The sequence below is a fragment of the Petromyzon marinus genome, unplaced genomic scaffold, assembly GCF_048934315.1.
Source record: "Petromyzon marinus isolate PM22_M1 ecotype Great Lakes invasive population unplaced genomic scaffold, UKy_Petmar_22M1.pri1.0 PM_Scaffold_94, whole genome shotgun sequence".
Classification (NCBI taxonomy): domain Eukaryota; kingdom Metazoa; phylum Chordata; class Hyperoartia; order Petromyzontiformes; family Petromyzontidae; genus Petromyzon; species Petromyzon marinus.
In genome coordinates this window covers 136,311-162,378 of record NW_027423704.1, presented here as the reverse complement: position 1 = coordinate 162,378, position 26,068 = coordinate 136,311, and the positions used below count along the sequence as shown (strand labels likewise).

The 26,068-nt window shown below is 41.7% G+C and overlaps 1 protein-coding gene across 1 annotated transcript in view; it reads left to right on the top strand.

Annotated features, from left to right (window-relative positions):
• Positions 1–224: 224 nt before the first annotated feature.
• Positions 225–26,068, top strand: part of LOC142923948 (uncharacterized) — a 41,359-nt gene continuing 15,515 nt past the window's right edge. The window contains exons 1-2 of the mRNA XM_076064971.1: positions 225–1,423; positions 5,574–6,020. Of these exons, the coding sequence (XP_075921086.1) occupies positions 1,360–1,423; positions 5,574–6,020 (511 nt within the window). The 5' untranslated portion in view covers positions 225–1,359. The remainder of the gene's footprint in view (positions 1,424–5,573; positions 6,021–26,068) is intronic.

The following is a 26,068-nucleotide window of genomic DNA, read 5'->3' as shown; positions in this document are numbered from 1 at the left end:
GTAGCCGGAGACACCGAGAGAGAGAAACACCTGGAGAGAGGTACCTGGAGATACACAGAGGTACCTGTAGAGATATACCTGGAGAGAGGTACCTGTAGAGATACCTGGAGAGAGGTACCTGTAGAGAGGTACCTGTAGAGAGGTACCTGTAGAGATACCTGTAGAGAGGTACCTGTAGAGAGGTACATAGAGGTACCTGTAGAGATACCTGGAGAGAGATACCTGTAGAGAGAGATACCTGTAGAGAGGTACCTGTAGAGAGGTACCTGTAGAGAGGTACCTGGAGATACACAGAGGTACCTGTAGAGAGATACCTGTAGAGAGGTACCTGTAGAGATACCTGGAGAGAGGTACCTGGAGATACACAGAGGTACCTGTAGAGAGGTACCTGTAGAGAGAGATACCTGTAGAGAGATACCTGTAGAGAGGTACCTGTAGAGAGATACCTGTAGAGAGAGATACCTGTAGAGAGATACCTGTAGAGAGGTACCTGTAGAGAGAGATACCTGTAGAGAGATACCTGTAGAGAGGTACCTGTAGAGAGAGATACCTGTAGAGAGATACCTGTAGAGAGAGATACGTGTAGAGAGAGATACCTGTAGAGAGGTACCTGGAGAGAGGTACCTGTAGAGAGGTACCTGTAGAGAGAGATACCTGTAGAGAGAGATACCTGTAGAGAGAGAGATACCTGTATAGAGAGATACCTAGAGAGAGATACCTGTAGAGAGATACCTGTAGAGAGAGATACCTGTAGAGAGATACCTGTAGAGAGATACCTAGAGAGAGATACCTGGAGAGAGATACCTGTAGAGAGAGATACCTGTAGAGAGATACGTGTAGAGAGATACCTGTAGAGAGATACCTGTAGAGAGATACCTGTAGAGAGATACGTGGAGAGAGATACCTGTAGAGAGAGATACCTGTAGAGAGAGATACCTGTAGAGAGATACGTGGAGAGAAATACCTGTAGAGAGAGATACCTGTAGAGAGATACCTGTAGAGAGGTACCTGTAGAGAGATACCTGTAGAGAGATACCTGTAGAGAGGTACCTGTAGAGAGAGATACCTGTAGAGAGGTACCTGTAGAGAGGTACCTGTAGAGAGAGATACCTGTAGAGAGATACCTGTAGAGAGATACGTGTAGAGAGAGATACGTGTAGAGAGAGATACGTGTAGAGAGAGATACGTGTAGAGAGATACCTGTAGAGAGATACCTGTAGAGAGAGATACGTGGAGAGAGATACGTGTAGAGAGAGATACGTGTAGAGAGATATACGTGGAGAGAGATACGTGGAGAGAGATACGTGGAGAGAGAGATACGTGGAGAGCGAGAGACGCGGACACCACCACGTGACCACGATGTGGGTGCTGCTGGGATTTGCGTTCCAGTTCCTCTGCCTCGCCTCCTGCAACGACTGGCCTGGTGAGGAAAGTGTGAGTGAGTGTGTGTATGTATGTGTGTGTATGTATGTGTGTATGTATGTAGGGAGACAAAGGCGGTCGGGCGTGGTGCTGGCCACCCACCCCCTCATGTACCGTTCCGGCCTTCATAGGTGCTCGCTAACAGCACTTGCCCCTACAGTCTGTTAAGGCTATACGGGGGATCTTTGTATGTGTATGTGTGTGAGAATGTGTGTGTATGTGTGTGTATGTATGTGTGTGAGTGTGTGTATGTGTGTGTGTGTATGTGAGTGTGTGTGTGTATGTATGCTGATGATTTGGTAATAGCTGCTCATTCAGAGGAAGAGTTGGAGACGCTGCTGCTGAGACTGGAGCGTGCCACTAAGAGGTGGGGCCTTACCATCAGCCCCACCAAAACTAAGCACCTACCTGGGTATTTTGTACCATCGGTCACTCCACCCCCACAACTCCCAATCGGTGATGGGGCAGTTGTGGAGAGAGTGGAGAGTTTCCCATACCTGGGCAGTGTGCTTATGACTGGCTCCAGTTTAACAGCAGAGGTCTCACTCCGAATCAGTCAGCAATATCTTTTCATCGGTTGCGTAACGCTGTGTGGAAGCTACCTGGTCTGTCGCTCCGCACTAAGCTTCAGGTCTTCTCGGCCACGGTCATTCCCTCCCTTCTCTACGCTTGCGAAACGTGGACCCCCCTAATGGAACATCTTCGCCGGTTAGAAACATTTAGGCTGGCCTGCCTACGATCCATCCTGGGTTTAACCAGACTGGATTGTGTGAGGAGCTCACAAATCCTTGAAAGATCTGGGCAAGGTCCCATCGGTGAGCTCCTCCGGCAGGCAAGGCTGCGTTGGCTGGGTCATGTAGCCCGCATGCCCAGCCACCGCATGCCGAAACAGCTTTTGTTCGGCCGGATCGAGGGGGCTAAGCGGGCGCGGCACGGGCTAGAGTAGAGATGGAGTGATGTGGTACAGGAGGACGTGGAGCTGAGTGGACTTGCCAATGACTGGTACCAGCGGTGTCAAGATCGGCCTCTGTGGAGGAGGCTCGTGAAGGACGCTACTGGGCAGTTGGAGGCAGTCGCCCTCCAACAACGGAGGGCGGAGGAGCGACGCTCACAACAACGAGCGGAGCGCCGGGTGGCTAAAGCACAGCAGGTTGGCACAGTAGGGGGCACAGGTGGTGCACCAGCCAGTGATCTCAGTCAGTCGACCCGTGGCACCTGGGTCTGCCCCGTGACCTCCTGCCAGCGGGCGTTCGACACTTCACGTGGCCTCAGGGTGCACATAGCCTGGCACAAGCGTCGTGGTGACGTCACCGCCACTTAGTGGCGAATGGCGGTTGTTGTTGTTGTGTGTGTATGTGTGTATGTATGTGTGTGTATGTGAGTGTGTGTGTATGTGTGTGTATGTGAGTTTTGTGTGAGTGTGTGAGTGTGTGTATGTGTGTGTATGTGAGTGTTTGTGTGAGTGAGCATGTGTGTTTATGTATGTGTGTATGTGTGTGTGAGTGATTATGTGAGTGAGTGTGTATGTGAGTGTTTGTGTGAGTGAGTGTGTGAGTGTGTGGGTGAGTCTGTGTGAGTGTGTGAGTCTGTGTGAGTGAGTGTGTGTGTGACCTCCTGTCACAGGTGCTGGCTAAAGTGGCCCCTCGGGATAGAGTCATCTTGTTGGGCGACTTCAATGCCCGAGTTGGTCATGATGCTGGTACCTGGTCTGGAGTGATTGGAAGGCATGGACCAGATCAGCTCAATAACAACCGTAGGAGGCTGATAGATTTCTGTGCAGCCCATGGGCTTGTAATTACCAACACGCTGTTCCAGCATCGGCGCATCCGCACAACATCATGGATGCATGCCGGGTCCAAGCAAGAACATCTGCTGGACTACATAGTGACGGAACAGCGGATGCGAGCCCATGTCCTTGACACCAGGACCTACTGTGGAGCTGATCTGCCCTCTGACCATCGACTTGTCATCTGTAAGATGGGCCTGCCATTTTTCCACTCCGGTGGTGGGTGTACACCGAAGACCCCATTCCAACCTAAGGTGGCCTGGTCTCAGCTAGCTGATGGAAGTTGCAAGCGAGAATTTCATCATCGCTTGCGGCTGGGGTTGGCATCGACCCCCACTCCTCCAGATGTCGAGGGTAAATGGGCGAGGTTTAGGGCTGTGACTCATGCAGCTGCAATGGCTGCTTTGGGTACGCGGTCCAGACCTCCCCAGAGACCCTGGATGACAGAGGATGTATTCAGGATGGTTGAGAAAAGCGACAGGCCCACTCTGATCGTCTATAGCATCCCACGTCAGAGAATGAGGAGGCTTACCGCAGCCTTCACTCGGAGGTTCGGGGAGCCGTGAGGCGCTGCAAAGATGGGTGGTGGTCGCGGGTTGCTGAGGAGATGGAGTCTGCCTCAGTGGCCCATGATCACAAATCTCTATTTAACTCCATCAAAAAAGTAACCTGCATTGCCAAACCAACAGTCTGGGCCACTGGACGGGTTCCGCGGGATTGGAAGGATGCCCTGGTGGTCCCCCTCTTTAAGAAGAGGGACCGCACAGACTGTAACAACTACAGGGGCATCTCACTCCTCAGTGTGCCGGGAAAGGTCCTGGCAAGGATTATTCAACATCGCCTTGCTAGGCACGTTGAGGAGAGGCTTGCGGAGCCCCAGTGTGGTTTCAGGAAAGGGCGGTCCTGCACAGATGCCATATTTTCTGTTCGTCTGCTACAGGAGAGGTGTAGGGAATTCCAACAAGACCTACATCTCTGCTTTATTGACCTGGTCAAGGCCTATGATACCATCAGTAGGCCTGGGCTCTGGGCTGCTCTTCGTGCTTTTGGAGTCCCTGACCCTCTGCTCACGATCATTAAGGACCTTCATGATGGTGAGCGGGCCCGGGTAAAACTACGTGGCCGGGAGTCAGAGCCATTCCCTGTTCACCTTGGGGTGCGACAGGGATGTCCTCTGGCTCCCACATTATTTAACATCTATTTCGACCACGTAGTTCGTGAAGCCTTCAATAGCTGTACCGGAGGAATTTCCATCTGGTACAGATACAATGGGAGGCTGATCGATGCCCGGGTGCGGTCAAGGGATGGTTCCCTATTGGTCAACCACGTTATGTATGCCGATAACCTGGTAATTGCGGCTCACTCAAAGGAGGAGTTGGAGACGCTGCTGCTGAGACTGGAGCGTGCCACTAAGAGGTGAGGCCTTACCACCAGCCCCACCAAAACTAAGCACCTGCCTGGGTATTTTGTACCATCGGACACTCCACCCCCGCAACCCCAAATCGGTGATGGGGCAGTTGTGGAGAGAGTGGAGAGTTTCCCATACCTGGGCAGTGTGCTTATGACTGGCTCCGGTTTAACAGCAGAGGTCTCACTCCGAATCAGTCGAGCGGCAATATCTTTTCATCGGTTGCGTAACGCTGTGTGGAAGCTACCTGGTCTGTCGCTCCGCACGAAGCTTCGGGTCTTCTCGGCCATGGTCATTCCCTCCCTTCTCTACGCTTGCGAAACGTGGACCCCCCTAATGGAACATCTTCGCCGGTTAGAAACATTTAGGTTGGCCCGCCTACGATCAATCCTTGGTTTAACCAGGCTGGATCGTGTGAGGAGCTCACAAATCCTCGAAAGAATTGGGCAAAGTCTCATCGGTGAGCTCCTCCGGCAGGCAAGGCTGCGTTGGCTGGGTCATGTAGCCCGCATGCCCAACCACTGCATGCCGAAACAGTTTTTGTTCGGCCGGATCGAGGGGGCTAAACGGGCGCGGCACGGGCTAGAGAAGAGATGGAGCGACGTGGTACAGGAGGACGTGGAGCTGAGCGGACTTGCCGATGACCGGTACCGGCGGTGTCAAGATCGGCCTCTGTGGAGGAGGAGGCTCGTGAAGGACGCTGCTACTGGGCAGTTGGAGGCAGTCGCCCTCCAACAACAACAACAACAACGGAGGGCGGAGGAGCGACGCTCACAACAACGAGCGGAGCGCCGGGCGGCTAAAGCACAGCGGGTTGCCACTAGTAGGGGGCGCAGGTGGTGCACCGGCCACTCATCTCACTCATCTCGGTCATCTCAGTCAGTCGACCGGTGACCTCCCGCTGTGTCTGCCCCCCGTGACCTCACGCCCTCTCCCTCTGCCCCCCCCCCTCGCCAGGATCCACGGAGCCGGAGCGTGGCCGCTGCAAGGCGGTGGAGAAGACCGACGGGACGGCGTTCCTCCTCTGCGTCGAGGTCCGGGTGGCGGTGAGTCGCGGCTCCGACGCGACTCTCCGCTGCACCGTCTCGTCGCTGGCGCTCCCGGCCGGGTGCCGGCTGCCCACCGCCGTCACCGCCACGTGGACGGTCAGCGGCGAGGGCCGGGGCGGCGGCGAGGGCCGGGGCCGCGGCGAGGGCCGGGGCCGCGGCCGGGGCCGGCTGCGAGCCGTCGGCGTCGCCGGCGGCGGCGGCGGCGGCGGAGGAGCTACGGCCGAGGTGTCGCTGATCATCGAGGGCGTGACGGAGGGCGACGTGGAGACGAGCTACTACTGCCACCCAGTCGTCGACTGCCAAGACTTCAAGGTGTCGCTGGGCGCGTCGCACGCCGTCCGCCTCGTCTGGCAAGGTGGGCCGCTGGTGATGTTGGTGGTGGTGGTGGTGGTGTTGGTGTTGTTGTTGGTTGGTGGTGTTGGTGTTGGTGGTGTTGGTGTTGTTGGTGTTGTTGGTGATGTTGTTGGTGTTGTTGTTCTTGTTGGTGTTGTTGGTGATGTTGGTGTTGTTGTTGGTGATGTTGTTGTTGTTGTTGGTGTTGTTGGTGATGTTGTTGTTGATGTTGTTGTTAGTGATGTTGTTGATGTTGTTGGTGATGTTGGTGATGTTGTTGTTGTTGGTGATGTTGGTGATGTTGTTGTTGGTGTTGTTGGTGATGTTGTTGGTGATGTTGTTGGTGATGTTGGTGATGTTGGTGATGTTGATGTTGTTGGTGATGTTGGTGATGTTGTTGTTGGTGATGTTGGTGTTGGTGTTGTTGTTGGTGATGTTGGTGATGTTGTTGTTCTTGTTGGTGTTGTTGGTGATGTTGGTGTTGGTGTTGGTGATGTTGTTGTTGTTGTTGGTGATGTTGGTGATGTTGATGTTGTTGGTGGTGGTGTTGGTTGGTGATGTTGGTGATGTTGTTGGTGATGTTGTTGGTGTTGGTGTTGTTGTTGGTGTTGTTGGTGTTGTTGTTGGTGTTGGTGATGTTGGTGATGTTGTTGTTGGTGATGTTGGTTGGTGATGTTGTTGGTGATGTTGTTGGTGGTGTTGTTGTTGATGTTGTTGTTGATGTTGTTGGTGATGTTGGTGATGTTGTTGTTGGTTGGTGATGTTGTTGGTGATGTTGGTGATGTTGGTGTTGTTGTTGGTGTTGGTGATGTTGGTGATGTTGTTGTTGGTGATGTTGGTGGTGTTGTTGTTGTTGGTGATGTTGTTGTTGTTGATGTTGTTGGTGATGTTGTTGTTGGTGTTGTTGGTGATGTTGTTGTTGATGTTGTTGTTAGTGATGTTGTTGTTGTTGTTGGTGATGATGTTGTTGTTGTTGGTGATGTTGTTGTTGATGTTGTTGTTGGTGATGTTGGTGATGTTGTTGTTGTTGATGTTGTTGGTGATGTTGCTGTTGTTGTTATTGGTGATGTTGGTGATGTTGTTGTTGTTGGTGATGTTGTTGTTGATGTTGTTGATGTTGTTGTTGTTGTTGCTGCTGTTGTTGTTTTTGTTCGTTTTTAGCCGGGCCTGTGTTTTTCTGTTTTTTTTTTTAAAGGGTCACAAAGCTTTGCACCGCCAGCGCCAGCACGGCCACCGCCAACACCATCACCACCACCACGACCACCACCAACACTACCATGACCACCACTACCATCACCACCACCATGACCACCACTACCATCACCACCACCATGACCACCACCACTACCATCACCACTACCATGACCACCACCACCATGACCACCACCAACACCATCACCACCACCACGACCACCACCAACACTACCATGACCACCACTACCATCACCACCACCATGACCACCACTACCATCACCACCACCATGACCACCACCAACACCATCACCACTACCATGACCACCACCACCATGACCACCACCAACACCATCACCACTACCATGACCACCACCACCACCACCATGACCACCACTACCATCACCACCACCATGACCACCACTACCATCACCACCACCATGACCACCACCAACACCATCACCACTACCATGACCACCACCACCATGACCACCACCAACACCATCACCACTACCATGACCACCACCACCACCACCATGACCACCACCAACACCATCACCACTACCATGACCACCACTACCACCACCACCACCACGACCACCACTACCACCACCACCACTATGACCACCGCCAACACCATCACCACCACCACGACCACCACCAACACTACCATGACCACCACCAACACCATCACCACTACCATGACCACCACCACCACCACCATGACCACCACCAACACCATCACCACCACCATGACCACCACTACCACAACCACCACCACCACCACCATGACAACCACCAACACCATCACCACCACCACCTTGACCACCACTACCACAACCACCACGACCACCACTATGACAACCACCAACACCATCACCACGACCACCACTACCACCACCACCATGACAACCACCAACACCATCACCACGACCACCATGACCACCACCTTGACCACCACCACCATGACCACCACCAACACCATCACCACTACCATGACCACCACTACCACCACCACCACTATGACCACCACCAACACCATCACCACTACCATGACCACCACCACCACCACCATGACCACCACCAACACCATCACCACTACCATGACCACCACTACCACCACCACCACCACGACCACCACTACCACCACCACCACTATGACCACCGCCAACACCATCACCACCACCACGACCACCACCAACACTACCATGACCACCACCAACACCATCACCACTACCATGACCACCACCACCACCACCATGACCACCACCAACACCATCACCACCACCATGACCACCACTACCACAACCACCACCACCACCACCATGACAACCACCAACACCATCACCACCACCACCTTGACCACCACTACCACAACCACCACGACCACCACTATGACAACCACCAACACCATCACCACGACCACCACTACCACCACCACCATGACAACCACCAACACCATCACCACGACCACCATGACCACCACCTTGACCACCACCACCATGACCACCACCAACACCATCACCACTACCATGACCACCACTACCACCACCACCACTATGACCACCACCAACACCATCACCACTACCATGACCACCACCACCACCACCATGACCACCACCAACACCATCACCACCACCATGACCACCACTACCACAACCACCACGACCACCACCATGACAACCACCAACACCATCACCACCACCACCTTGACCACCACTAGCACAACCACCACGACCACCACCACCACCATGACAACCACCAACACCATCACCACCACCACCATGACCACCACCTTGACCACCACTACCACAACCACCACGACCACCACTATGACAACCACCAACACCATCACCACGACCACCACTACCACCACCACCATGACAACCACCAACACCATCACCACGACCACCATGACCACCACCTTGACCACCGCCACCTTGACCACCACCAACACCATCACCACCACCACCACCTTGACCACCACCATCACCACCACTACCACGACCACCACCACGACCACCACCACCATCACCACGACGACCACCACCACCATAACCACCACCACCAACACCATCACCACGACGACCACCACCATAACCACCACCACGACCACCACCACCACCACCCCCGCTACCTCGTTGCGATGACAACCGCAGGTTAATCGGAGTTCGATTAACCATAGACTACACTGTACACTACACTGTACACTACACTATTCACTACACTATACACTACTATACACTACACTACTACACACTACACTACTACACACTACACTACTATACACTACACTACTATACACTACACTACTACACACTACACACTACACTACTATACACTACACTACTACACACTACACTACTATACACTACACTACTATAAACTAAACTACTAATACACTATACACTACACTACTACACACTACACTACTATATACTACTATACACTACACTACTAAACACTACTATACACTACACTACTATATACTACACTATACACTACACTACTATACACTACACTACTATATACTACACCACTATACACTACACTACTATACACTACAATACTACACACTACACTACTATACACTACTATACACTGCACTACTATACACTACACTACTGTACACTACACTACTATATACTACACACTACACTACTATACACTACACTACTATACACTACACTACTATACACTACACTCTACACACTACTATACACTGCACTATAAACCATAGTGTAGTGTATAATAAATAGTATAACAGCAGTGTGGTACACAGTAGGGTTGGTAGAACAAGACATAGTGTAATATTACAAGTCTAATCTTTTCATAGTCTAAAGTACAGGGCGGTGTATAGTAAGGCATTGTATAATTAAATGGGTTGGGTTTGTCTATGGCAGTGTATATTATGGTGTATAGTCGTGCAATGTAGAAACAAGTTTAGTTGGAGGCATATCAATGTAATACATGTGAGAGCTTACATTGTAGGAAAAAAATAAAAATTAAACCACCACTTTTGCGGACGTAGAATTGTAATGCATAACGACTTATTGTTAGTGGCTCAGCTGATTGGAGATGATATTGAGTTTATTGACAATGTTGATGTAGTTTATAGATTTTATTTTTGTTATCAGTTTACTATATGGTATTCATTATAGAGTGCATTGTACACCCAGTTGCTTTATGTTAATAGCTCAGCTTATTGGAGAATATATTGAGTACATTGATTATATTGATGTGGTTTATACTTAGTTCTTTCACATCGGTTTATTGTATGATAGTTGGGTAGTTGCAGTTATTTAGCGTCCATATACTAAATTGCCCCTGTTGATATGTAAACTCTGACTTTAACATAGCTACTTCCGTGACCAGTTACATGCTAATCCCTCACATTAACATCATGCTAATCTCCCAGTTACATGTTAATTTATCACTTTAACACCCTGCTAATCCAACACATTAACACAGCTGCTTCAATGCTAAATTATTTTGTTGATATGTAAACTCTGACTTTAACATAGCTACTTCCGTGACCAGTTACAAGCTAATCCCTCACACTAACATCGTGCTAATCTCCCAGTTACATGCTAATTTATCACTTTAACATCCTGCTAATCTATCACTTTAACACGGCTACTTTAATGCTAAATTCTTCTGTTGATATGTAAACTCTGACTTTAACATAGCTACTTCCATGACCAGTTACATGCTAAATCCCTCACATTAACATCATGCTAATCTCCCAGTTACATGCTAATTTATCACTTTAACACCCTGCTAATCTATCACTTTAACACGGCTACTTCAATGCAAAACTCCTCTGTTGATATGTAAACTCTGACTTTAACATAGCTACTTCCGTGACCATTACATGCTAATTCCTCACACTAACATCAGGCTATTCTCCCAGTTACATGCTAATTTATGACTTTAACACCCTGCTAATCCAACACATTAACACGGCTACTTCAATGCTAAATTCCTCTGTTGATATGTAAACTCTGACTTTAACATAGCTACTTCCGTGACCAGTTACATGCTAATTCCTCACATTAACATCATGCTAATCTCCCAGTTACATGCTAATTTATCACTTTAACACCCTGCTAATCTATCACATTAACGCGGCTACTTCAATGGTAAATTCTTCTGTTGATATGTAAACTCTGACTTTAACATAGCTACTTCCGTGACCAGTTACATGCTAAATCCCTCACACTAACATCATGCTAATCTCCCAGTTACATGCTAATTTATCACTTTAACATCATGCTAATCAATCACATTAACACGGCTACTTCAACGCTAAACTCCTCTGTTGATATGTAAACTCTGACTTTAACATAGCTACTTCAGTGACCAGTTACATGCTAATCCCTCACATTAACATCATGCTAATCTCCCCGTTACATGTTAATTTATCACTTTAACATCCTGCTAATCTATCACTTTAACACGGCTACTTCAACGCTAAATTATTCTGTTGATATGTAAACTCTGACTTTAACGTAGCTACTTCCGTGACCATTACATGCTAATTTATCACTTTAGTTTAACATCATGCTAATCTATCACATTAACACGGCTACTTCAACGCTAAACTCATGTGTTGATATGTAAACTCTGACTTTAACGTAGCTACTTCCGTGACCAGTTACATGCTAATCCCTCACGTATACATCATGCTAATCTCCCAGTTATATGCTAATTTCTGACTTTAACACCCTGCTAATCTATCACTTTAACACAGCTACTGCAATGCTAAATTCTTCTGTTGATATGTAAACTCTGACTTTAACATAGCTACTTCCGTGACCAGTTACATGTTAATTCCTCACGTTAACATCATGCTAATCTCCCAGTTACATGCTAATTTATCACTTTAACACCCTGCTAATCTATCACTTTAACACGGCTACTTCAATGCTAAATTCTTCTGTTGATATGTAAACTCTGACTTTAACATAGCTACTTCCGTGACCAGTTACATGCTAAATCCCTCACACTAACATCATGCTAATCTCCCAGTTACATGATAATTTATCACTTTAACATCCTGCTAATTCAACACATTAACACGGCTACTTCAATGCTAAACTCCTCTGTTGATATGTAAACTCTGACTTTAACATAGCTACTTCCGTGACAAGTTACATGCTAATTCCTCACACTAACATCGTGCTAATCTCCCAGTTACATGCTAATTTATCACTTTAACACCCTGCTAATCTATCACTTTAACACGGCTACTTCAATGCTAAATTCTTCTGTTGATATGTAAACTCTGGCTTTAACATAGCTACTTCCGTGACCAGTTACAAGCTAATCCCTCACACTAACATCATGCTAATCTCCCAGTTACATGCTAATTTATCACTTTAACATCCTGCTAATCTATCACTTTAACACGGCTACTTCAACGCTAAACTCCTCTGTTGATATGTAAACTCTGACTTTAACATGGCTACTTCCATGACCAGTTACAAGCTAATCCCTCACATTAACATCATGCTAATTTCCCAGTTACATGCTAATTTCTGACTTTAACATCCTGCCAATCTATCACTTTAACACGGCTACTTCAATGCCAAATTCTTCTGTTGATATGTAAACTCTGACTTTAACATAGCTACTTCCGTGACCAGTTACATGCTAATTCTTCACATTAACATCATGCTAATCTCCCAGTTACATGCTAATGTATCACTTTAACACCCTGCTAATCTATCACTTTAACACGGCTACTTCAATGCTAAATTCTTCTGTTGATATGTAAACTCTGACTTTAACATAGCTACTTCTGTGACCAGTTACATGCTAATCCCTCACATTAACATCATGCTAATCTCCCCGTTACATGTTAATTTATCACTTTAACATCCTGCTAATCTATCACTTTAACACGGCTACTTCAACGCTAAATTATTCTGTTGATATGTAAACTCTGACTTTAACATAGCTACTTCCGTGACCATTACATGCTAATTCCTCACACTAACATCATGCTAATCTCCCAGTTACATGCTAATGTATCACTTTAACACCCTGCTAATCTATCACATTAACACGGCTACTTCAATGCCAAATTTTTCTGTTGATATGTAAACTGACTTTAACATAGCTACTTCCGTGACCAGTTACATGCTAATTCCTCACATTAACATCATGCTAATCTCCCAGTTACATGCTAATTCATCACGTTAACATCCTGCTAATCTATCATATTAACACGGCTACTTCAATGCTAAATTATTCTGTTGATATGTAAACTCTGACTTTAACATAGCTACTTCCGTGACCATTTACATGCTAATTCCTCACACTAACATCATGCTAATCTCCCAGTTACATGCCAATTTATCACTTTAACACCCTGCTAATCTATCACATTAACACGGCTACTTCAACGCTAAATTCCTCTGTTGATATGTAAACTCTGACTTTAACGTAGCTACTTCCGTGACCAGTTACATGCTAATCCCTCACATTGACATCATGCTAATCTCCCCGTTACATGTTAATTTATCACTTTAACATCCTGCTAATCTATCACTTTAACACGGCTACTTCAACGCTAAATTATTCTGTTGATATGTAAACTCTGACTTTAACGTAGCTACTTCCGTGACCATTACATGCTAATTTATCACTTTAGTTTAACATCATGCTAATCTATCACATTAACACGGCTACTTCAACGCTAAACTCATCTGTTGATATGTAAACTCTGACTTTAACGTAGCTACTTCCGTGACCAGTTACATGCTAATCCCTCACGTATACATCATGCTGATCTCCCAGTTATATGCTAATTTCTGACTTTAACACCCTGCTAATCTATCACTTTAACACAGCTACTGCAATGCTAAATTCTTCTGTTGATATGTAAACTCTGACTTTAACATAGCTACTTCCGTGACCAGTTACATGTTAATTCCTCACGTTAACATCATGCTAATCTCCCAGTTACATGCTAATTTATCACTTTAACACCCTGCTAATCTATCACTTTAACAAGGCTACTTCAATGCTAAATTCTTCTGTTGATATGTAAACTCTGACTTTAACATAGCTACTTCCGTGACCAGTTACATGCTAAATCCCTCACACTAACATCATGCTAATCTCCCAGTTACATGATAATGTATCACTTTAACATCCTGCTAATTCAACACATTAACACGGCTACTTCAATGCTAAACTCCTCTGTTGATATGTAAACTCTGACTTTAACATAGCTACTTCCGTGACAAGTTACATGCTAATTCCTCACACTAACATCGTGCTAATCTCCCAGTTACATGCTAATTTATCACTTTAACACCCTGCTAATCTATCACTTTAACACGGCTACTTCAACGCTAAATTATTCTGTTGATATGTAAACTCTGACTTTAACATAGCTACTTCCGTGACCATTACATGCTAATTCCTCACACTAACATCATGCTAATCTCCCAGTTACATGCTAATGTATCACTTTAACACCCTGCTAATCTATCACATTAACACGGCTACTTCAATGCCAAATTTTTCTGTTGATATGTAAACTGACTTTAACATAGCTACTTCCGTGACCAGTTACATGCTAATTCCTCACATTAACATCATGCTAATCTCCCAGTTACATGCTAATTCATCACGTTAACATCCTGCTAATCTATCATATTAACACGGCTACTTCAATGCTAAATTATTCTGTTGATATGTAAACTCTGACTTTAACATAGCTACTTCCGTGACCATTTACATGCTAATTCCTCACACTAACATCGTGCTAATCTCCCAGTTACATGCTAATTTATCACTTTAACACCCTGCTAATCTATCACTTTAACACGGCTACTTCAACGCTAAATTATTCTGTTGATATGTAAACTCTGACTTTAACATAGCTACTTCCGTGACCATTACATGCTAATTCCTCACACTAACATCATGCTAATCTCCCAGTTACATGCTAATGTATCACTTTAACACCCTGCTAATCTATCACATTAACACGGCTACTTCAATGCCAAATTTTTCTGTTGATATGTAAACTGACTTTAACATAGCTACTTCCGTGACCAGTTACATGCTAATTCCTCACATTAACATCATGCTAATCTCCCAGTTACATGCTAATTCATCACGTTAACATCCTGCTAATCTATCATATTAACACGGCTACTTCAATGCTAAATTATTCTGTTGATATGTAAACTCTGACTTTAACATAGCTACTTCCGTGACCATTTACATGCTAATTCCTCACACTAACATCATGCTAATCTCCCAGTTACATGCTAATTTATCACTTTAACACCCTGCTAATCTATCACATTAACACGGCTACTTCAAGGCTAAATGCCTCTGTTGATATGTAAACTCTGACTTTAACGTAGCTACTTCCGTGACAAGTTACATGCTAATCCCTCACACTAACATCATGCTAATCTCCCAGTTATATGCTAATTTCTGACTTTAACACCCTGCTAATCTATCACTTTAACACAGCTACTGCAATGCTAAATTCTTCTGTTGATATGTAAACTCTGACTTTAACATAGCTACTTCCGTGACCAGTTACATGTTAATTCCTCACGTTAACATCATGCTAATCTCCCAGTTACATGCTAATTTATCACTTTAACACCCTGCTAATCTATCACTTTAACACGGCTACTTCAATGCTAAATTCTTCTGTTGATATGTAAACTCTGACTTTAACATAGCTACTTCCGTGACCAGTTACATGCTAAATCCCTCACACTAACATCATGCTAATCTCCCAGTTACATGATAATTTATCACTTTAACATCCTGCTAATTCAACACATTAACACGGCTACTTCAATGCTAAACTCCTCTGTTGATATGTAAACTCTGACTTTAACATAGCTACTTCCGTGACAAGTTACATGCTAATTCCTCACACTAACATCGTGCTAATCTCCCAGTTACATGCTAATTTATCACTTTAACACCCTGCTAATCTATCACTTTAACACGGCTACTTCAATGCTAAATTCTTCTGTTGATATGTAAACTCTGGCTTTAACATAGCTACTTCCGTGACCAGTTACAAGCTAATCCCTCACACTAACATCATGCTAATCTCCCAGTTACATGCTAATTTATCACTTTAACATCCTGCTAATCTATCACTTTAACACGGCTACTTCAACGCTAAACTCCTCTGTTGATATGTAAACTCTGACTTTAACATGGCTACTTCCATGACCAGTTACAAGCTAATCCCTCACATTAACATCATGCTAATCTCCCAGTTACATGCTAATTTCTGACTTTAACATCCTGCCAATCTATCACTTTAACACGGCTACTTCAATGCCAAATTCTTCTGTTGATATGTAAACTCTGACTTTAACATAGCTACTTCCGTGACCAGTTACATGCTAATTCTTCACATTAACATCATGCTAATCTCCCAGTTACATGCTAATGTATCACTTTAACACCCTGCTAATCTATCACTTTAACACGGCTACTTCAATGCTAAATTCTTCTGTTGATATGTAAACTCTGACTTTAACATAGCTACTTCTGTGACCAGTTACATGCTAATCCCTCACATTAACATCATGCTAATCTCCCCGTTACATGTTAATTTATCACTTTAACATCCTGCTAATCTATCACTTTAACACGGCTACTTCAACGCTAAATTATTCTGTTGATATGTAAACTCTGACTTTAACATAGCTACTTCCGTGACCATTACATGCTAATTCCTCACACTAACATCATGCTAATCTCCCAGTTACATGCTAATGTATCACTTTAACACCCTGCTAATCTATCACATTAACACGGCTACTTCAATGCCAAATTTTTCTGTTGATATGTAAACTGACTTTAACATAGCTACTTCCGTGACCAGTTACATGCTAATTCCTCACATTAACATCATGCTAATCTCCCAGTTACATGCTAATTCATCACGTTAACATCCTGCTAATCTATCATATTAACACGGCTACTTCAATGCTAAATTATTCTGTTGATATGTAAACTCTGACTTTAACATAGCTACTTCCGTGACCATTTACATGCTAATTCCTCACACTAACATCATGCTAATCTCCCAGTTACATGCTAATTTATCACTTTAACACCCTGCTAATCTATCACATTAACACGGCTACTTCAACGCTAAATTCCTCTGTTGATATGTAAACTCTGACTTTAACGTAGCTACTTCCGTGACCAGTTACATGCTAATCCCTCACATTGACATCATGCTAATCTCCCCGTTACATGTTAATTTATCACTTTAACATCCTGCTAATCTATCACTTTAACACGGCTACTTCAACGCTAAATTATTCTGTTGATATGTAAACTCTGACTTTAACGTAGCTACTTCCGTGACCATTACATGCTAATTTATCACTTTAGTTTAACATCATGCTAATCTATCACATTAACACGGCTACTTCAACGCTAAACTCATCTGTTGATATGTAAACTCTGACTTTAACGTAGCTACTTCCGTGACCAGTTACATGCTAATCCCTCACGTATACATCATGCTGATCTCCCAGTTATATGCTAATTTCTGACTTTAACACCCTGCTAATCTATCACTTTAACACAGCTACTGCAATGCTAAATTCTTCTGTTGATATGTAAACTCTGACTTTAACATAGCTACTTCCGTGACCAGTTACATGTTAATTCCTCACGTTAACATCATGATAATCTCCCAGTTACATGCTAATTTATCACTTTAACACCCTGCTAATCTATCACTTTAACACGGCTACTTCAATGCTAAATTCTTCTGTTGATATGTAAACTCTGACTTTAACATAGCTACTTCCGTGACCAGTTACATGCTAAATCCCTCACACTAACATCATGCTAATCTCCCAGTTACATGATAATGTATCACTTTAACATCCTGCTAATTCAACACATTAACACGGCTACTTCAATGCTAAACTCCTCTGTTGATATGTAAACTCTGACTTTAACATAGCTACTTCCGTGACAAGTTACATGCTAATTCCTCACACTAACATCGTGCTAATCTCCCAGTTACATGCTAATTTATCACTTTAACACCCTGCTAATCTATCACTTTAACACGGCTACTTCAACGCTAAATTATTCTGTTGATATGTAAACTCTGACTTTAACATAGCTACTTCCGTGACCATTACATGCTAATTCCTCACACTAACATCATGCTAATCTCCCAGTTACATGCTAATGTATCACTTTAACACCCTGCTAATCTATCACATTAACACGGCTACTTCAATGCCAAATTTTTCTGTTGATATGTAAACTGACTTTAACATAGCTACTTCCGTGACCAGTTACATGCTAATTCCTCACATTAACATCATGCTAATCTCCCAGTTACATGCTAATTCATCACGTTAACATCCTGCTAATCTATCATATTAACACGGCTACTTCAATGCTAAATTATTCTGTTGATATGTAAACTCTGACTTTAACATAGCTACTTCCGTGACCATTTACATGCTAATTCCTCACACTAACATCATGCTAATCTCCCAGTTACATGCTAATTTATCACTTTAACACCCTGCTAATCTATCACATTAACACGGCTACTTCAAGGCTAAATGCCTCTGTTGATATGTAAACTCTGACTTTAACGTAGCTACTTCCGTGACAAGTTACATGCTAATCCCTCACACTAACATCATGCTAATCTCCCAGTTACATGCTAATTTATCACTTTAACACCCTGCTAATCTATCACATTAACACGGCTACTTCAACGCTAAATTCCTCTGTTGATATGTAAACTCTGACTTTAACGTAGCTACTTCCGTGACCAGTTACATGCTAATCCCTCACATTAACATCATGCTAATCTCCCCGTTACATGTTAATTTATCACTTTAACATCCTGCTAATCTATCACTTCAACACGGCTACTTCAACGCTAAATTATTCTGTTGATATGTAAACTCTGACTTTAACGTAGCTACTTTCGTGACCATTACATGCTAATTTATCACTTTAGTTTAACATCATGCTAATCTATCACATTAACACGGCTACTTCAACGCTAAACTCATCTGTTGATATGTAAACTCTGACTTTAACGTAGCTACTTCCGTGACCAGTTACATGCTAATCCCTCACGTATACATCATGCTGATCTCCCAGTTATATGCTAATTTCTGACTTTAACACCCTGCTAATCTATCACTTTAACACAGCTACTGCAATGCTAAATTCTTCTGTTGATATGTAAACTCTGACTTTAACATAGCTACTTCCGTGACCAGTTACATGTTAATTCCTCACGTTAACATCATGCTAATCTCCCAGTTACATGCTAATTTATCACTTTAACACCCTGCTAATCTATCACTTTAACACGGCTACTTCAATGCTAAATTCCTCTGTTGATATGTAAACTCTGACTTTAACATAGCTACTTCCGTGACCAGTTACATGCTAATTCCTCACACTAACATCGTGCTAATCTCCCAGTTACATGCTAATTTATCACTTTAACACCCTGCTAATCTATCACTTTAACACGGCTACTTCAATGCTAAATTCTTCTGTTGATATGTAAACTCTGACTTTAACATGGCTACTTCCATGACCAGTTACAAGCTAATCCCTCACAATAACATCATGCTAATCTCCCAGTTACATGCTAATTTATCACTTTAACATCCTGCTAATCTATCACTTTAACACGGCTACTTCAATGCCAAATTCTTCTGTTGATATGTAAACTCTGACTTTAACATAGCTACTTCCGTGACCAGTTACATGCTAATTCTTCACATTAACATCATGCTAATCTCCCAGTTACATGCTAATGTATCACTTTAACACCCTGCTAATCTATCACTTTAACACGGCTACTTCAATGCTAAATTCTTCTGTTGATATGTAAACTCTGACTTTAACATAGCTACTTCTGTGACCAGTTACATGCTAATCCCTCACATTAACATCATGCTAATCTCCCCGTTACATGTTAATTTATCACTTTAACATCCTGCTAATCTATCACTTTAACACGGCTACTTCAACGCTAAATTATTCTGCTGATATATAAACTCTGACTTTAACATAGCTACTTCCGTGACCATTACATGCTAATTCCTCACACTAACATCATGCTAATCTCCCAGTTACATGCTAATGTATCACTTTAACACCCTGCTAATCTATCACATTAACACGGCTACTTCAATGCCAAATTTTTCTGTTGATATGTAAACTTTGACTTTAACATAGCTACTTCCGTGACCAGTTACATGCTAATTCCTCACATTAACATCATGCTAATCTCCCAGTTACATGCTAATTCATCACGTTAACATCCTGCTAATCTATCATATTAACACGGCTACTTCAATGCTAAATTATTTTGTTGATATGTAAACTCTGACTTTAACATAGCTACTTCCGTGACCATTTACATGCTAATTCCTCACACTAACATCATGCTAATCTCCCAGTTACATGCTAATTCATCACGTTAACATCCTGCTAATCTATCATATTAACACGGCTACTTCAATGCTAAATTATTTTGTTGATATGTAAACTCTGACTTTAACGTAGCTACTTCCGTGACAAGTTACATGCTAATCCCTCACACTAACATCATGCTAATCTCCCAGTTACATGCTAATTTATCACTTTAACACCCTGCTAATCTATCACATTAACACGGCTACTTCAACGCTAAATTCCTCTGTTGATATGTAAACTCTGACTTTAACGTAGCTACTTCCGTGACCAGTTACATGCTAATCCCTCACATTAACATCATGCTAATCTCCCCGTTACATGTTAATTTATCACTTTAACATCCTGCTAATCTATCACTTTAACACGGCTACTTCAACGCTAAATTCTTCTGTTGATATGTAAACTCTGACTTTAACATAGCTACTTCCGTGACCAGTTACATGCTAATTCGTCACATTAACATCATGCTAATCTCCCAGTTACATGCTAATGTATCACTTTAACACCCTGCTAATCTATCACATTAACACGGCTACTTCAACGCTAAACTCCTCTGTTGATATGTAAACTCTGACTTTAACATAGCTACTTCCGTGACCAGTTACATGCTAATTCCTCACATTAACATCATGCTAATCTCCCAGTTACATGCTAATTTATCACTTTAACACCCTGCTAATTTATCACTTTAACACGGCTACTTCAACGCTAAATTATTCTGTTGATATGTAAACTCTGACTTTAACATAGCTACTTCCGTGACCAGTTACATGCTAATTCCTCACGTTAACATCCTGCTAATCTATCACATTAACACGGCTACTTCAACGCTAAACTCCTCTGTTGATATGTAAACTCTGACTTTAACGTAGCTACTTCCGTGACCAGTTACACGCTAATTCCTCACATTAACATCATGCTAATCTCCCAGTTACATGCTAATTTATCACGTTAACATCCTGCTAATCCAACACATTAACACGGCTACTTCAACGCTAAACTCCTCTGTTGATATGTAAACTCTGACTTTAACATAGCTACTTCCGTGACCATTTACATGCTAATTCCTCACACTAACATCATGCTAATCTCCCAGTTACATGCTAATTTATCACTTTAACACCCTGCTAATCTATCACATTAACACGGCTACTTCAACGCTAAATTATTCTGTTGATATGTAAACTCCTTTGTCAAGGCTTAAAAGACGCTGCCAAGCTTAGCGGTGTTCACTGAATCGCCGCCTTCCCGACAGTTCTGTTCCTTCACCTGAGGAAGGCTACTTATGTTGTGGCCGAAACGTCGTGAGAATTTTACTTGATTATGTTTTGTTTTTATGATTTTATTATTTCCCTTCTACGTGACTTTACCGAAAGAACCAAGAGGATAGAGTGTAGTAGTTTATAGTGTAGTGTAATGTAGTTTATAGTGTAGTAGTTTATAGTGTAGTGTATATTGTAGTGTAATGTAGTTTATAGTGTAGTGTAATGTGTAGTTTATAGTGTAGTGTATAGTGTAGTATAGTAGTGTAGTGTATAGTGTAGTGTATAGTGTAGTGTAATGTAGTTTATAGTGTAGTGTAATGTGTAGTTTATAGTGTAGTAGTTTATAGTGTAGTGTATAGTGTAGTGTAATGTAGTTTATAGTGTAGTGTAATGTGTAGTAGTTTATAGTGTAGTGTAATGTCGTTTATAGTGTAGTGTAATGTGTAGTAGTGTAGTTTATAGTGTAGTGTATAGTGTAGTGTATAGTGTAGTGTATAGTGTAGTGTATAGTGTAGTGTAATGTAGTTTATAGTGTAGTGTATAGTGTAGTGTAATGTAGTTTATAGTGTAGTTTATAGTGTAGTGTAATTTTAGTTTATAGTGTAGTGTATAGTGTAATGTAGTTTATAGTGTAGTGTATAGTGTAGTGTAATGTAGTTTATAGTGTAGTGTATAGTGTAGTGTAATGTAGTTTATAGTGTAGTGTATAGTGTAGTGTAATGTAGTGTATAGTGTAGTGTAATGTGTAGTAGTGTAGTCGTTTATAGTGTAGTGTAGTAGTGTATAGTGTAGTAGTTTATAGTGTAGTGTAGTATAGTAGTGTATAGTGTAATGTGTAGTAGTGTAGTTTATAGTGTAGTGTAATATGTAGTAGTGTGGTAGTTTATAGTGTAGTGTAATGTGTAGTGTAGTAGTTTATAGTGTAGTGTAATGTGTAGTGTAATGTAGTTTATAGTGTAGTGTAGTGTAATGTAGTTTATAGTGTAGTGTAATGTGTAGTGTAATGTGTAGTAGTGTAGTGTATAGTGTAGTGTAATGTAGTTTATAGTGTAGTGTAATGTGTAGTGTAATGTGTAGTAGTTTATAGTGTAGTGTATTAGTAGTTTAGTTTATAGTAGTGTAGTGTATAGTAGTGTAGTGTATAGTAGTGTAGTAGTGTAGTGTAAAGTAGTGTAGTAGTGTAGTGTATAGTAGTGTAGTGTATAGTAGTGTAGTGTATAGTAGTGTAATGTATAGTAGTGTAGTGTATAGTAGTGTAGTGTAATGTGTAGTAGTGTAGTGTATAGTGTAGTGTATAGTAGTGTAGTGTGTATTGCAGTAGTTTATAGTGTAGTGTAATGTAGTGTAGTGTATTAGTAGTGTAATGTGTAGTAGTGTAGTGTATAGTGTAGTGTATAGTAGTGTAGTGTATAGTAGTGTAGTGTATAGTAGTGTAGTGTATAGTAGTGTAGTGTATAGTAGTGTAGTGTATAGTAGTGTAGTGCATAGTAGTGTAGTGTATAGTAGTGAAGTGTATTAGTAGTTTAGTTTATAGTAGTGTAGGTTATAGTAGTGTAGTGTATAGTGTAGTGTATAGTAGTTTAGTGTATAGTAGTGTAATGTATAGTGTAGTGTATAGTAGTGTAGTGTATAGTGTAGTGTATAGTGTAGTGTATAGTAGTGTAGTGTATAGTAGTGTAGTGTATAGTAGTGTAGTGTATAGTAGTGTAGTAATGTAGTGTATAGTAGTGTAGTGTATAGTGTAGTGTATAGTAGTGTAGTGTATAGTAGTGTATAGTAGTGTAGTGTGTATAGTGTAGTGTATAGTAGTATATAGTAGTGTAATGTGTAGTAGTGTAGTGTATAGTAGTGTAGTGTGTAGTAGTGTAGTGTGTAGTAGTGTAGTGTATAGTGTAGTGTATAGTAGTGTAGTGTATAGTAGTGTAGTAGTTTATAGTGTAATGTGTAGTAGTGTATAGTGTAATGTATAGTAGTGTAGTGTGTAGTGTAGTAGTTTATAGTGTAGTGTAATGTAGTGTAGTGTATTAGTAGTGTAATGTGTAGTAGTGTAGTGTATAGTGTAGTGTATAGTAGTGTAGTGTATAGTAGTGTAGTGTATAGTAGTGTAATGTATAGTAGTGTAGTGCATAGTAGTGTAGTGTATAGTAGTGTAGTGTGTAGTAGTGTAGTGTATAGTAGTGTAGTGTATAGTGTAGTGTATAGTAGTGTAGTGTATAGTAGTGTAATGTATAGTGTAGTGTATAGTGTAGTGTATAGTAGTGTAGTGTGTAGTAGTTTATAGTGTAGTGTAATGTAGTGTATAGTAGTGTAGTGTAGTAGTTTATAGTGTAGTGTAATGTAGTGTAGTGTATTAGTAGTGTAATGTGTAGTAGTGTAGTGTATAGTGTAGTGTATAGTAGTGTAGTGTATAGTAGTGTAGTGTATAGTAGTATAGTGTATAGTAGTGTAGTGTATAGTAGTGTAATGTATAGTAGTGTAGTGCATAGTAGTGTAGTGTATAGTAGTGTAGTGTGTAGTAGTGTAGTGTATAGTGTATTAGTAGTTTAGTTTATAGTAGTGTAGTGTATAGTAGTGTAGTGTGTAGTAGTTTAGTGTATAGTAGTGTAATGTGTAGTAGTGTAGTGTATAGTAGTGTAGTGTATTAGTAGTTTAGTTTATAGTAGTGTAGTGTATAGTAGTGTAGTGTATAGTGTAGTGTATAGTAGTGTAGTGTATAGTAGTGTAACGTATAGTGTAGTGTATAGTAGTGTAGTGTATAGTGTAGTGTATAGTGTAGTGTATAGTAGTGTAGTGTATAGTAGTGTAGTAATGTAGTGTATAGTAGTGTAGTGTATAGTAGTGTAGTGTATAGTAGTGTAGTGTATAGTAGTGTAGTGTGTATAGTGTAGTGTATAGTAGTATATAGTAGTGTAATGTGTAGTGTATAGTAGTGTAGTGTGTAGTAGTGTAGTGTGTAGTGTATAGTGTAGTGTATAGTGTAGTGTATAGTAGTGTAGTGTATAGTAGTGTAGTGTATGGTAGTGTAATGTGTAGTAGTGTAGTGTATAGTAGTGTAGTGTATAGTAGTGTATAGTAGTGTAATGTGTAGTAGTGTAGTGTATTGTAGTGTAGTAGTTTATAGTGTAGTGTGTAGTAGTGTAGTGTAGAGTGTAGTATATAACGTAGTGTATAGTGTAGAATATAGTGTAGTAGTTTATAGTGTAGTATATAGTGTAGTAGTTTATAGTGCTGTGTATAGTGTAGTGTAGTAGTTTATAGTGTAGTGTATAGTGTAGTAGTTTATAGTGTAGTATATAGTGTAGTGTAGTAGTTTATAGTGTAGTATATTATGTAGTGTAATAGTTTAGTGTAGTATATAGTGTAGTAGTTTATAGTGTAGTGTATAATGTAGTGTATAGTAGTGTATAGTGTAGTATATAATGTAGTATATAGTGTAGTAGTATATAATGTAGTATATAGTGTAGTATATAGTGTAGTAGTATATAATGTAGTGTATAGTGTAGTATATAATGTAGTGTATAGTGTAGTATATAATGTAGTATATAGTGTAGTAGTATATAATGTAGTATATAATGTAGTGTATAGTGTAGTATATAGTGTAGTAGTATATAATGTAGTATATAGTGTAGTATATAGTGTAGTAGTATATAATGTAGTATATAATGTAGTGTATAGTGTAGTATATAGTGTAATATATAATGTAGTAGTATATAATGTAGTATATAGTGTAGTAGTATATAATGTATTATATAATGTAGTGTATAGTGTATTATATAATGTAGTGTATAGTGTAGTGTAGTAGTATATAATGTATTATATAGTGTAGTGTATAGTGTAGTGTATAGTGTAGTGTATAGTGTAGTGTATAGTGTAGTATATAGTGTAGTGTATAGTGTAGTATATAGTGTAATATATAATGTAGTAGTATATGATGTAGTATATAGTGTAGTGTAGTAGTATATAATGCAGTGTATAGTGTAGTGTATAGTGCAGTGTATAGTGTAGTGTATAGTGTAGTATATAATGTAGTGTATAGTGTAGTGTAGTAGTATATAATGTATTATATAGTGTAGTGTATAGTGTAGTGTATAGTGTAGTGTATAGTGTAGTGTATAGT